The sequence below is a fragment of the Rhinichthys klamathensis genome, unplaced genomic scaffold (genome assembly GCF_029890125.1).
Source record: "Rhinichthys klamathensis goyatoka isolate OS25496 unplaced genomic scaffold, OSU_Roscu_1.1 h1tg000119l_1, whole genome shotgun sequence".
Taxonomy (NCBI): domain Eukaryota; kingdom Metazoa; phylum Chordata; class Actinopteri; order Cypriniformes; family Leuciscidae; genus Rhinichthys; species Rhinichthys klamathensis.
Genome location: NW_026606656.1, coordinates 401,832 through 417,135, shown reverse-complemented (window position 1 = coordinate 417,135; position 15,304 = coordinate 401,832). Strand labels below are relative to the sequence as shown.

General features: G+C 46.3%; 1 pseudogene and 1 gene segment (V, D, J or C); both read right to left on the bottom strand.

Moving 5' to 3' along the window:
• LOC130088393 (uncharacterized) overlaps positions 1-15,304 on the bottom strand; it is a 539,769-nt pseudogene that overhangs the window by 476,139 nt on the left and 48,326 nt on the right.
• On the bottom strand, positions 8,070-8,537 carry LOC130088436 (immunoglobulin heavy variable 3-11-like). The segment is given in 2 exon segments: positions 8,070-8,398; positions 8,487-8,537. Coding segments are annotated over 2 exon segments (360 nt in total).

Genomic DNA, 15,304 nt, shown 5'->3' with positions numbered 1-15,304 from the left:
CAGCGGTACCCAAATTTCCAATAAAAGAGCAGTTTCTACCATCTCTGGGTCCGAAGAGGACCCGGAGAGCAGTGGGGGGACAGAATCCTCACCACTCTCATCCGCCTCCTCTGTCGCCAGTGAGCAGCAGTGTGCAGTTCGAGAACGCCACCGAGCCGCCTCCTGCACCTCCTGCCTCGTGGAACCAGGTAAGTGCTGCACAGCACACACAGACCCTGCTACGGGCCGCCTCCCAGAGAGAGCCTCCCGAGCCGCATCCCTGTGTTCCACCTCGCTGCCCCACTCCGGGTACGCCTACGGTCCCTTTGGTCCCGCTTGCACGGTCTCTGAGAGCCTGGTTAGCGCTCCCAGTCCGTCTCGCTGGCTCATTCGGACCATCAGGCTCGGCTATGCAATTCAGTTCGCCCGGCGTCCCCCCAAGTTCCGGGCCATCCACTCCACTACAGTGAGAGCAGCCGATGCCCATGTCTTGCGTGCGGAGATCGCAGTCCTACTGACGAAGGACGCGATAGAGCCGGTCCCTCCAGCCGATATGAGGTCAGGGCATTACAGTCCCTACTTCATTGTACCCAAGAAAGGTGGTGGGTTACGACCGATCTTGGATCTGCGAGTTTTGAATCGGAGCCTCCACAAGCTACAGTTCAAAATGCTCACGCAGAGACGCATTTTCGGATGCATCCGTCCCCAAGATTGGTTTGCAGCGATCGACCTGAAGGACGCGTACTTTCATGTCTCGATTCTTTCTCGACACAGGCCGTTTCTGCGCTTTGCGTTCGAGGGTCGAGCATATCAGTACAAGGTACTGCCCTTCGGGCTGTCCCTGTCTCCCCGTGTCTTCACGAAAGTCACGGAGGGGGCCCTTGTTCCCATGAGAGAACAGGGCGTTCGCCTCCTCAACTATCGCGACGACTGGCTCATACTAGCACACTCTCGAGATCAGTTATGCGAACACAGGGACCTCATGCTCACGCACCTCAGCCAGTTGGGCCTTCAGGTCAACTGGGAAAAGAGCAAACTCGCCCCTGTGCAGAGGATCTCTTTTCTCGGTATGGAGTTGGATTTGGTCGCACAGACAGCGCGCCTCACAGAGCAGCGCGCTCAGTCGGTGCTGAACTGCTTGAACACGTTCAAAGGCAGGACGGCGGTCCCACTAAAAAATTTTCAGGGGCTCCTGGGGCATATGGCAGCGGCAGCAGCGCTAACTCCGCTCGGCTTGCTTCATATGAGACCGCTTCAGCACTGGCTTCACGGCTGAGTCCCGAGATGGGCGTGGTATCGCGGCACTCACCGGGTGGCAATCACACCGGCCTGCCGCCAGACCTTCAGCCCGTGGTCAGACCTCTCGTTCCTTCGGGCAGGAGTCCCCTTGGAACAGGTCTCCAGGCATGCTGTGGTATTCACAGATGCCTCTGCCACCGGCTGGGGTGCCACGTACAACGGGCATGCAGTGTCAGGGGTGTGGACGGCTCCCCAACTGCATTGGCACATCAATTGCCTCGAGTTGCTAGCAGTACATCTCGCTCTGAGCCGCCTGAAAAGGCCGCTACAGGGCAGGGACGTGCTGGTCCGTACGGACAACACTGCGACCGTGGCGTACATCAACCGACAAGGTGGTCTACGCTCCCGTTGCATGTCGCAACTCGCCCGCCATCTCCTCCTCTGGAGTCAGAAGCGTCTGAGGTCGCTTCGAGCCATGTATGTCCCTGGCGTGCTCAACCGTGTGGCCGACGAGCTATCATGAGCTGTGCTTCCAGGAGAATGGCGACTCCACCCCCAGGTGGTTCAGCTGATCTGGAGAGAGTTCGGAGAGGCTCAGGTAGACCTGTTTGCCTTTTCAGAGACCTCCCACTGCCAGCTGTTTTACTCCCTGACCGAGGGAACACTCGGCACGGACGCACTGGCACACAGCTGGCCCCGGGGCCTCCGCAAATATGCGTTTCCCCCATTGAGCCTACTTGCACAGACACTGTGCAAAGTCAGGAAGGACGAGGAGCAGGTCCTTCTGGTGGCTCCCTATTGGCCCACCCGGACTTGGTTCCCAGAACTCATGCTCCTTGGGACAGTCCCTCCCTGGCCCATTCCTCTGAGGAAGAATCTTCTGACTCAGAGACGGGGCACCCTATGGCACCCGCGTCCAGACCTCTGGAAACTCCATGTCTGGTCCCTGGACGGGACGCGGAGGTTCTAGGTGACTTACCCCCTGAGGTACTTAACACCATCACTTCAGCACAGGCGCCGTCCACGAGACGTGTTTACGCCCTGAAGTGGAACCTGTTTGTCGAGTGGTGTTCTTCTCGCCGAGAAGACCCCCGAAGATGTTCGATAGGGTCTGTGCTTTCCTTCTTGCAGCAAGGGTTGGAGCGAATGCTGTCTCCCTCCACCCTCAAAGTACATGCTGCCACTATTTCAGCTTATCACGACCACCTAGATGGCAAGACAATGGGGAAGCACGACCTGGTCGTCAGGTTTCTTAGGGGGGCGAGACGATTAAATCCTCCTCGACCCCCCTCCATACCCTCTTGGGATCTTTCCCTGGTGTTTCGAGCACTTTAGGATGTTTCCTTTGAGCCTCTGCAGTCAGTAGACTTAAAGCTTCTTTCCATGAAGACTTTGCTACTGGTTGCACTGGCCTCTGTCAAGAGGGTAGGAGACCTGCACGCATTTTCGGTCGACGAATCGTGCCTAGAGTTCGGACCGGGTGACAACCATGTGGTTCTAAGACCCCGGCCTGGCTATGTGCCCAAGGTTCCTACCACTCCCTTCAAAGACCAGGTAGTGAACCTGCAAGCGCTGCCGTTGGAGGAGGCAGACCCAGCCCTGGCTTTGCTCTGTCCCGTTCGCGCTCTCCGTATGTACGTGGACAGAACCCAAAGCATCAGGACCTCAGACCAGCTCTTTGTCTGTTACGGAGGCCAGCAGAGGGAAAAGGCTGTCTCCAAGCAGAGGATGGCCCACTGGATAGTGGATGCCATCGCCTTGGCTTACCAAGCTCAAGGCGTGCCCTGCCCGCTCAGGTTGCATGCACACTCCACGAGAGGCGTTGCATCCTCCTGGGCGCTGGCACGTGGCTCCTCGCTAACAGATATCTGTAGAGCTGCGGGCTGGGCGACACCTAACACGTTCGCTAGATATTATAGCCTACGTGTTGAGCCAGTCTCCTCCCGTGTTCTCACTCTAAACGGGTAGAAGCACCGAGAGGCCCGGCTCTGTCGGCTTGCTGCACCCTACTGTGCACCCTTATTGCTCCAGAGTGAAAAACCTGCTGAGTCCTCCAAAAACCCCTCGGCCCGCACATGGCGGAGCGTCCAGGTGCCAGGCCTTTATCCGCTGAATCCTTGAGAACCGGATCTGGGCTGGGTTCCATATGTGTGACCCTACGAGGATCCCATATGTGTACATTTTCCACGGCTGCTCCTAACGGAAGCCCGTGTCTTTCCCTTGGGCTAAGTCACCCACTATCTCATATGTAGTACAGCCTTCGGGCTAGTCCATATGTATTCCCCACATAACTCCTTGAAGTAAGTGGCTTCCGCAGCGTCCTCCTTCCTAAATGAAGGGCACGCTTTCCCAGTGTTATCCAATAATCTCACTGTATGGGTTATTACGGAACAACAGTGACAGATACACTCTGTGTAAAGCCTCCTCCTATCGTCCTTCCAGGCAAGAAGGTGTAGAGGCTTGCACGGGTCGCTGGATGGGGTGCAGCAGCTGTGGCGCTTTGGTAGGGATTCCTATTGGTCAGTCATGAGCTACGTTGTAGTGACTGACCGATAGGGGACGTCTCGGTTACATATGGTAACCCTCGTTCCCTGAGGGAGGGAACGGAGACGTAGGTCCCGTCGCCACATCTGCTGCCGCCCGCCGGGGCGGCCAGCTTTTTCAGGTTTGGCTCCTCAGCAAAAAACTAGTGTGCAATCAAACAGCTGCTTGTTAAATACCCGCGCTGCGAGGCTGCACAGCTGATGCAAATGATTGCACGCCAATGTGCATTGGCTTGTTTTAGTTTCACTCAAAGTAGATTGGCCTCTCTAGCGCAGTGTTAATTTCGTTGACGACGACGAAAATTATTCGTCAGCGACATTTTTTCACAGACGAAAACGAGACGATAACTAAATAAAACCTAGTTTTGAATGACAAAGACTATGACGAAAATCTATTGACATTTTCGTCAACGAATAAAAACTACACGAAAATGTTAGATAGTGACGATTTGGGAAGCGATCCATCAGAACTGATGTCCTGCGTGTGTGGTAGATGCGCACATTTGTAGGCTACTGTAACGTGATCTACCCCGCGGTCATAAAACGTTAAAAAAAATTGAACGTCTGGGAGAATGAGTAGAGCAGACATATAGATCTGAATAAGAGTGACGATGCAAAAAGAGCTCTATCCGGTGCGGTTTTCTGTGCGCACACACCTAACCCAAAGCGTGCAGTCATGCACAATACACCTACAGTGCGCGAGTAGGCTACTGAATTGAGCTCTCTTTCGTGTCTGAATGGACAAATACACACAACAGTATGTCTAAATGTCCGTTTTGGAGAGTATTCATGTAAACTATCCTGGTTATGTCTTAAACTGTGAGTGTATCGGATGTGCATCAGTGCAATTGTATCCGCATGTCATTGGACATGATCCGACGTCTTAAAGTGACAGTGGCAATAAACCCAATGCGGTCCGTGTCCTTAATTTTGATCAAGCAACAAAAGAAAAAGAGAAAAGCATTCACTGTTTGTTAATAGCTTTAATAAGGATTAATTATATTTAATTCATACAAATAAATATGTCTGCTTGAAAGAATAAAGAATGATGTGCACGTAGTTATAAGGAATGCGTAGGCTATATCATTTATTGTGAAGAAGACTGTGTTGTACTTTAGGAAAAGTGGTTTTATTTAGTTTTAAGATATGTTTTAATAACAGCAGTTAAATCTGTATCTGTATTGCATGTTCAAACTTAAAAATCATTCATATTACAGTTTTTGCCCGTTGCTTGAACACATTTTGCAAAACTTTGCTCATTGTGCCAAAACTCTACACACAAGTAAACATGACACAACACTGGGAAATATACCATTCACATCTGTGTCAAATTAAAACTCTACTATCAAAACCTAACATTCCTTTGTCAAAACCTAACTCTGATGACAAAATGACACATACTTGCATCATATGCATACACTTTCAGATCAGGGGGAACACACTAGTCTACTTTATATAAAACACTGCAGTCTTTGATTTTCACTGTTTATTCAGAAGGCATATTTTCAGGAGGCACATTTGCAAACAACCAAAAAAGCAAATAGGCCTACTCAATATTGTACATTGCAGTAACATGAATTCATTTTTTTATAATAATAGAAAAAACACTATACTGTAAACACAGAAAAGCATGGCAATTGTGCATACGTGGGCTCATATTTCCCCCACGCTGCCCCGGGACGTGCACAATTGCCCTTTGGCCAATTACATTACGACCCCGTCGTCTTGTTTTGCTCAGGTCGAATCCAGCGTCATCAATGAAAATGAATTCATGAGGCTGTGCAGCTCCATCCATTACCAAGATTCTCTGTAACAAAAAAAAAAAAACATATTACTTTACTACAGTGCTACACATACTGAACCCTCACCCCATCACACAGGTCCCTGTGTAGCTCTCCGAATGGATCCATGTGGTACTGATATGGTACATATTCAGCTGCTATTGGATTTCACCAATACTGTATTGTAAATGTAAAGAACAGTTACACTTACCCGTACATATTCAGCTCGAAGTCCTTTGACCCTGACACTGTTCCTCTCAAATGGGACTCTGTAGAGCTGCTTCATGGTGATGTTCTGTTTTCCCAAGATGCGTCTGATGGTGGTGATGCTCACATGGTTTATGTTGTTGAACACTCGCCTGTCTGCAAGTATTTTCTGTCGTAGCTGGTGGAGACGGATGGCATTGTCTGCCCTCACTAGGTCCACAACGGCGAGTTTCTGCTGTTGTGTGAACAGGCGTTGGCGTCCTCCCCCAGAAGGTCTTCTAGTCATTCTAGAGAAATACAACCACAAATTGTCATCGGTTTGCTTCTTTTCTTACATCACTTTACTGTATATACAGTATCATCCACTGTACTGAAACATCTCAATGTACTGTAAGTAATCATGGTATGTTTCACAAAAACTACCACTTTGGCTGCAAAAGGTGCATTAGCACCCTGCAATACCCTGTACACGGGATGTGGTAATGTGATATACAGTCCAGTGCTGTAAATACTGTAATAGTAGAGTAGAAGGTAGAGAGGTGAAGACACACCTGTTTTCTAGTCGTTTTCTAGAATGTTCTTATTACAGATGCCACTGTGAAGCGGCTTAGATGTGGGTGAACTCTCTGCCCAGCTTCCCTCATTATCAGGCCATGATTGATGATCACATGGTCCACCAAAGTTGATCTTATACCATCAGAAATAGGGGTCCGTGCATGGCCTCTTCGACCTTGACCTTGTCCTCCTCTTCCTCTTCCTCCTCTTCCCCCTCTTCCTCTTCCTCCTCTTCCTCTTCCTCCTCTTCTTCTTCCTCCTCCTCCTCCTCCTCCTCTACCTCTGCCTCTTGCTCTCCCTCCATCCATGCTTGCAAAGTTCTTGAAATGGCTAAACTGAGGGCTTTTTGTAACTGGCTGATTGGTGTTCAGTTTTGCAAGTAAGTGCCTTCAAGTGTGTATTTAAGTGGTTGCAATTACCCGATGTGTTTTGTATTTTGGATACATGTGTTTTCCAAATGGCACCCTGAGATTTCATTTTTGAACGAAGTGTCTTATGTATGAAATAGAGTGTAGTATGCAGGACCAAGTGTGTTGCATAAAGGAGTAAGTGTGTTGCAGAATTGCAACTAGAGTGCAAAGCAGCGCTTTTGTTTAAGGTATGGGTACATGTGTTTGAGGTATAGTAACAAAAGCTTCAAGTTGTGTTACTTTAGTCTAAGCATGGGTCTGTAGTGTTCAAGCAATGGGCAAAAACTGTAATAGGTTAATGGATGTTTTCTCCGGGAGTATATTTGGAAATTTTAGAGAAATTCTAAATGAACGCATTACAATTGAACTAAACCCATTATATTTTAGTCGACTAAATCTACTGTAGATTTAGTCGACTAAAATGTTATTGTATTTCGTCGACTAAAACTAGACTAAAACTAAAACAATTCAGATGACTAAAATATGACTAAAACTAAATGGCATTTTAGTCAAAAGACTAAGACTAAAACTAAATCAAAATTTGCTGACAAAATTAACACTGCTCTAGCGAGATTCCTATTGGTCAGTCATGACCTACGTTTCATTTCCCTCCCTCAGGGAATGAGGGTTACCATATGTAACCGAGACGTTTTTGCTATTGTGGGATGGTGTGTGTTAACATTTGTAAATACAACAAAAACAATCCATAATTTTGTTGGGAGGTATAGCTTGTCTGTTAAGAAAATGTAAGCATTGTGGAAATGTGTTCACTGACTGCATATTGTGTGAAAATGACATGAAATGTGTGAATGGTATGGCCACAAAAGACCGATGCTGTGCTAATTGTGTTTAGAGTTTTGAAAATGTGACAACTGGTTGGACAAACGCTTGTTAGCGACTGAAAAAAAAACTGTAAATGTCCTAACTGAACTAAGGCCTTATCCTGGCTTTATCTAAGCCCTGTCTGTGAAACCAGGTAAATCAGCAGTCTTAAAGTAGCTTAACCATTAAAATACGTTCTTGTGTTTGTGTGTTTGGAAGAACAAAACAAAAACAAGAACAAAAAGAAAAAGGTTTTTTTGTTGGTTTTTTTTTTTTTTTACTTTTTTTATTTATTTATTTATTTATGAAACATATCTATAAATTATCATCTTTGATCAATGCAATCGGTGTAGACTTTACACACAAAAAAAACATACATAGAAATAAAGCAAAGAAAAAACAAAGGTTAATTTAGTGATGCTCAAAACAGTCAGATAAGACTGCTTGACAAGAGCGCCACTGCTTGGAAATGCAACAGTACATCTGGATCTTAAGTGAAGTCAACAGGAAATAAAGTGGTTTTTGTATTGCTTTGACCCTGAACTCATTCACAGTGACTCTCTAGCACAGTAATACACAGCAGTGTCTTCAGTCTTGAGGCTGTTCATCTGTAGGTACAGTTGACTGCTGGAGTCATCTCTGGACACTGTGAACCTTCCCTGGACTGACTGGGAATAGCTTATAGGAGAACTGGATGTACCAATATATGCAATCCACTCCAGACCTTTACCGTGACCCTGTCTCACCACAGCAACATAGTAGCTGCTGAATGTAAATCCAGAGGCGGTACACACCAGCCTAAAAGATTCACCAGGTCTTTTTACCTCAGCCTGAGACTGAGTGAAGGTCTGACCATGGATATCTGTGGAAGAGAGAAGAGAGCAAAATTTTAAACTTGTTAAAAAATATATAAGCAGTCATAAATTATTATTTAGGAATTAGTTACAGACCATGTACAAATAGGAATAACAGGAGTGAATTGATTATTGTTGTCATTGCTGATTGATTCACCTCTACATACAGTCAGTGAACACTGACACACTCCAATACAGTGCAAGTCATGGGAAATATACATCACAGTTTTGCATGAACTCCTCCTCCAGTCTATCATTGCTTGTTTGTACCTATGTATGAAAAACAGACATTTGTAAAAAAAAATAATAATAATAATAATAATAATAAATATATATATATATAAGATACAAAAAAGTAACTGTGGAATGATGAAAAATATAACGGGCCTGAATTAAGTAAGCAAAATCATATTTGTATTTATTAAATGTATGACAAGATGTTGCCTAAATGTTAAATTATAGTTTTTTAATATTTTAAAGCATAATTGGATAGATGGACGGCAGTAGTATATCTGATAAATGTGTTCAGGTTTTATATAGAGCTGTCTTGTTCAGTCATTGTGTGCCTCTTGGACAGTAATACAGCTGTGTCAGTCTGAAAATTATTTTCCTGTGGAAACACTGGGTTTTTGGACGTGTCCTTTGTGAAACTGATCCATTTTTTGCTACAGGACAATCCAGGTGCGTGTTTCGGGTATGTACTCCTCTTCTTCGCGGTGAGAAGCAGACAGAGGACATACCAGCACGGCTGGGGAGTTTCGCTGCAGCGCAGTCAGGTAAGTGTACAGGCACGTAATCCTCTTCTTCTCAGGTAACAGACAGGGATCTAATGGCTAGAGGGCTTCACTGCAAAGCAGACAGGTGAATATACAGGCACGTAATCCTCTTCTTTACAGGTGACAGACAGAGAACTTACGGCTGGAGGACTTCGCTGCCAAGCAGACAGGTGAATGTACAGGCACGTAATCCTCTTCTTCACAGATGGCAGACAGAGAACTTTCGGCTGGAGAGTTTCACTGCAAAGCTGATAGGTGAACAGGCACGTAATCCTCTCTTCACCGGTGCTAGACAGAGAACTTACGGCTAGAGAGCTTCACTGCAAAGCAAACAGGTGAATATACAGGCACGTAATCCTCTTCCTCACAGGTGACAGACAGAGAACTTACGGCTGGAGAGCTCCACTGCAAAGCAGTCAGGTGGGCATGCAGGCACATAATCCTCTCGAAGGGCCGGCAGACACAGAGCTTGCGGCGGGGGAGTTTCGCTGCGAGCAAACAGGTGAATATACAGGCACGTAATCCTCTTCCTTCTATAGATGACAGACAGAGAACTCACGGCTGGAGAGCTTCACTGCAAAGCAGTCAGGTGAGTATACAGGCACGTAATCCTCTTCTTCAGCAAGGACAGACGGAGAACTTACGGCTGGAGGAATTTCACTGCAAAGCAGTCTGTTGAGCATTCACCTACGTGTCCCTCTTCACAATGGGCTGTCAGATAATACACTCAAATGTCTGTGGAGTACAACATTGTTAGCCTCTTCTTATGTCTTTAGAACGTGATAGAAAACTCAGGTAAGTAATGGACATCCAGCGGGTTTAAGTTGACACTTCACACATCAAAACAGTTGTAACAACATTAGGTATTACATTAACAGTAGCTCAAATGATATATGGAATTTGAATAATTAATCATGAATATGATTAATATATCGCATATTACAGTTAAATTATCAAAGTTGAAAATAGATCGATTGTACATATGAATGATCAATCACAACGAATTAAAATTCCTCATTCATATATCAATGGTCTCTTTCCAAATCGATTATATGAGATAACCTTTAATGGAATTAATTTAGCTATTGAACTGTTTGTTCAGCAAACGGCCGTAAGATTAACTTATCAACTTAAGGCTGGTTCACACGGGACGATTTTAAAATTGTCGGCCGATTTTACAAACCTGAGAGACCCCACACACGGCGATAAAAAATCACGGGTCTAACAGTTTTGGTCGTACAGTGTGTGGTGCGCAAAATCAACACATCACACACGAACCGATTTGACTCCCGAGCATTCCCAGGTCAGACGGAAAATCTCGCAAAATCCCTCAAAATCAAACGTGACTTCAGAGTAGCCTAAACAATCATGGCGGACGAAGAGGGCAGTGGCGATAGTTTGTAGTTTGTTTTTAACCGAAAAAAAAAACGTTATCAAAAGAAAAGTGCGGGATGCAAGGGATACCATTGTGTTTAAACTTTATTTTTCAAAATGGATAATTTCTTGAATTTTCTAAAAAACGACATTTAGCCTACTTGTATTTTTAAAGTCAAAATTTTGGGAGGAAAAATCTCAGTATAATGTTAGCAATAAAATACTTCACATATAAAAAAATAATATAGGGTAGCCTAAAACAAAAACATTTAAAAAAAACTGTAAAACGTTAAGTTATATAAAAATAAAACATTAATAAATTATTTTTTGATAAACATATTACTGTGAACTCATGTATAGTTATAAATGCAAATAATAATTGTCATTATTATTAGCCTACATTTTGGCTAGAAGACGCTTTTATCCAAAAAAGGAACAAAGCAATTCGTCAGTCATAATACTGGTTAGACAATAATAATACAGGGCTAAGATTATTACAAATGACGCATATCCAGGGTTTGTGCGAGTGTGGAGCGCGCTCTGCATGGCCAGAGGCGCGTGGGCGCGAACACTTGCGTTCTATCAACAGTGGAAACAACTTAAAATACTCTATCATTTCTGGTCATACAGAAAATAAAAAATACATCATTCGTGTAAACTCACAATAACAAGAAAACGTTGTGCTTTTGTAAAATAAAAGAAAACAATCAGGCGCGCTTTCGTGGTCTCCGTGAACTGGGTTGCGTCTCAAAAATGAACTGAAACAAAACAGAGCCTACCTATATATGTAGGCTAAAGCTTGAAATGTCCATTTTTAAACGAACAAATTCGAATCGAAAGCAAATGCAGTCTGATTATGTAATCCATTTGAATTTCCCATCTAAAGGCGCATCCGCTTTACAGCGGAGATGGAGATATTTCCAGCCGATTTAAAAAATACTAGGCTAGTTTATTAATAAACAATTAAAATGCCTGTTACTTTTTCAGAAACATTTATTATTATTAGCCTATAAATCATCTATAGCATAAATCAGCTCTCGTATGGTTCCAGAGACACGGGTCTTCAGCACTGCGGGAAAAATATAATTTCCGCGTTTGGCCTTAGAAAACCAGTAAAATCTAAATTTTTTCCATATTAATTTGTGAATATTTTAAATGTTTAATTTAGGGGCAAAAGGTCATAAACAAAAATCTGAAAATACGTCAATATTTATTATCTTGCGCAGCATTTGGAGTAGTGTCACGGAGCGCGCGGCTGTCACTGAGCGCGCGCCTTCACCTCTCCCCGATCTCACACGCTCCTTGTCACCTGAGTTCTAGAACTGCACTTCCCAACATTCCCCTCTGCTATCATTAGGTTCCATCCCTGCCTGGTTTCTCCATTCAGTCTCATCACTCCCACCTGTTAATCGTTACCTACCCTTTATCTGGACTGCTCAGTTCTATGTTCATTGGAAGTCTTGTTTTGCCACGCTACATGCTGAAACGTGTGCATTTGTTTCATGTCAGTGATTCCTTGTTTTATTACCTGTTTGAATAAAGTGCTGCAGATGGATTCGACTGCCTCTTCTCCGTCATTACAGAAGACTTCGCCAACACAGGATCCAGCAGACTTCCAGCGTCTGGCTTCCGAGGTTTCATCCCAGGCATCTGTGTTAATCACACACCAACAACAGCTGGTCAAGTTAACTAACCTCACTGAAGAGCTTGTGAAGTCCGTGCAAACCCTCTCTCAACAGAACGCGGTCGCTAATCAAGCTCAAGCTCCCGCAGCTGCGGCTCCCTTAACATCAAGCGTGAGTACGACTTCAAGCAACCCAAGATTATCTTTCCCTGAGAAGTGTAATGGCTCACCTGCTGCCTGTAGAGGATTTCTGTTGCAGTGCGACCTATTTATCAACCAACAACCCCAGCTTTATCCCACTGATGCGTCCCGCGTCTCATTTATCTGCTCTCTACTCACCGGGAAGGCGTTGGAGTGGGCGACTGCTCTCTGGTCAGGAGGTCAGCACACATTTCCCTCTTATAACGTGTTTCTGTCTCAATTCAGAGAGGTGTTTGAACATCCCGCGGGCGGTAAGGAGCCAGGAGAGCTACTTCTCGCATTAAGTCAAGGGAGTTCTACTGCGGCTGACTACACGCTTTCATTCCGCACCCTGGCAGCTCAGACGGGTTGGACGGAGGAACCACTTAAGTTGCTGTACCGAAAGGGTTTGAATTCTGCGCTGCAAGGGAAATTGGCTTGTCGCGACGATGGAAGGACCCTCTGAGAACTTATGGAGCTCGCCATTCGCCTCGACAATCTCATCCGCTTTCGACGCGCACCTCTCTCGCCCAGTCTCTTCACTAATCCACCAGCCAGCTCAGATTTCGAGCCCATGCAGGTCGGCTTCACACGTCTCTCTACGGAGGAACGTGAGAGGAGGCGGCGGAATAAATTGTGCCTGTACTGTGCTCAAGCCAGTCATCTGAGAGCTTCTTGTCCGGTAAAATCCAGATCCAGAGATACTTCTGCGGTGAGTTCTTCGATTAATCCTCCTAACTCTAACTCTCTCAGTCTCGAAGTTTCCTTTAGTTTTAATGGAAGTATTTGTGAGACAAGGGCTTTAATTGACTCTGGTGCCGCTGGGAATTTTGTTGATCTGGATTTTGCCTTGTCTAATCATCTCTCTCTCATCCCTTGTGAGTCTCGTGTGGCAGTGGCAGCCCTGGATGGACGCCCCCTGGGGACAGGGGAGGTACATTACATCACGCAGCCACTTACTCTCAGCTTCGGGTCTCGTCACACGGAGAGAATTCAGTTGTATACCATCAGTTCACCTCATCATCCAGTAATTTTGGGATTGCCCTGGCTGGAGAGACACAACCCTCTAATTTCCTGGACTGAGAGGAGAATTACTCAATGGTCTCCTTTCTGTCAGGTCCACTGCTTGCCTGCTCTCCATGGTCCTGAATCAAGCCACAGTCCCTCTGAGAAGTTGAACTTGCAAGGAGTTCCTGCGGTCTACCATGATCTTGCCCTGGCATTCAGCGAGAGAGAGGCTTCACTTCTACCCCCGCACCGGGCCAGTGACAGCGCTATTGAACTGCTACCCGGAGCCGTTCCCCCGCACGGCCGTGTGTATCCACTTTCGCAACCGGAGACTGAGGCTATGAATTCGTATATCGAGGAGCAACTTGCTAAGGGTTTCATCACCACTTCCACATCCCCCGCGTCCGCTGGATTTTTCTTCGTTAAGAAGAAGGATGGGAGTCTCCGGCCCTGCATTGATTTCCGAGGTCTTAATGAGGTAACCGTGAAGTATCGTTATCCTCTGCCTTTAGTCCCTGCAGCCCTGGAGATGCTTCGCTCAGCCCGTTACTTCACCAAGCTGGATTTGAGGAACGCTTACAACCTCATTCGCATACGGAGGGGTGATGAGTGGAAGACGGCCTTTTCTACGACCACAGGGCACTATGAGTATCGGGTTATGCCATTCGGGCTGTCCAATAGTCCTTCTGTGTTCCAGTCGTTTGTTAATGAGATCTTTCGTGACATGCTGAATCAGAAAGTTATTGTTTATATTGACGACATCTTGATTTTTTCAGAGACCCTTGAAGCACACGTCCAGGATGTGCGTGCAGTCCTCAAACGCCTAATTGAGAACCAGTTATACGCCAAGACTCAGAAGTGCGAATTTCATCAGACCCGGATCGCCTTCCTAGGATATATCATCAGCGCCGAGGGGGTTCTCATGGATGACAGCAAGGTCAAAGCTGTGGTGGACTGGCCTCAACCTTCCTCTGTGAAAGAATTACAGCGATTCCTGGGCTTTGCCAATTTTTATCGGAGGTTTATACGTAATTTCAGTCTCATTGTGGCTCCTCTAACATCTCTTCTCCAGGGGAGGGGGGGGAGGGGGAGGGGGAGGGGGAGAGGGGGAGGGGGAGAGGGGGGGGGGGGGGGGGGGAGAAGCGCTTCCGGTGGTCTTCCGAATGCAGTTCAGCGTTTTCCCGGCTGAAAGAGAGGTTCACGTCCGCACCCATTCTCCATCATCCTAACCCGGAGAGCGAGTTTATCGTGGAGGTTGACGCTTCAAGCACTGGAGTTGGTGCAATCCTGTCTCAACGCCACGGTAACCCCGCTAAAATGTTTCCCTGTGCTTTTTTCTCCCGCAAGCTTAATTCGGCGGAGCGCAATTATGATGTGGGCGACCGAGAGCTTCTGGCCATGAAAGCAGCCTTGGAGGAGTGGAGGCACTGGCTGGAGGGTGCACGTCAGCCTTTCACCGTCCTCACTGACCACAGAAATCTTGAATATATCAGGTCCGCCAAGCGTTTGAATGCTCGTCAGGCTCGCTGGTCACTGTTCTTCTCTCGATTTAATTTCAGGATCACGTACAGACCTGGGTCCAAGAACGGGAAGGCCGATGCTCTGTCTCGTCAGTTAGAGGAGTTCAATGAGATTTCCAAGCCAGAACCCATCCTTTCCTCCACTCTGATCGTTGCTCCAGTGCAGTGGGACATCATCTCGGAGGTTACCGAGGCACAACAAGCTCTTCCTATTCCGCCGGAATGTCCAGAGAATCGCCTTTTCGTGCCTCTCGAACTCCGTGATCGGGTGCTTCAATGGGTTCACAGCACACTCAGCGCTGGACATCCAGGTATCTCTGCTACAGTACAGCTAGTCTCCAACCGCTTCTGGTGGTCCACCCTCCGGGCTGATGTTATCAAATTCATTCACCAATGTTCCATTTGTAACACTGTCAAATCTTCCCACCTTAA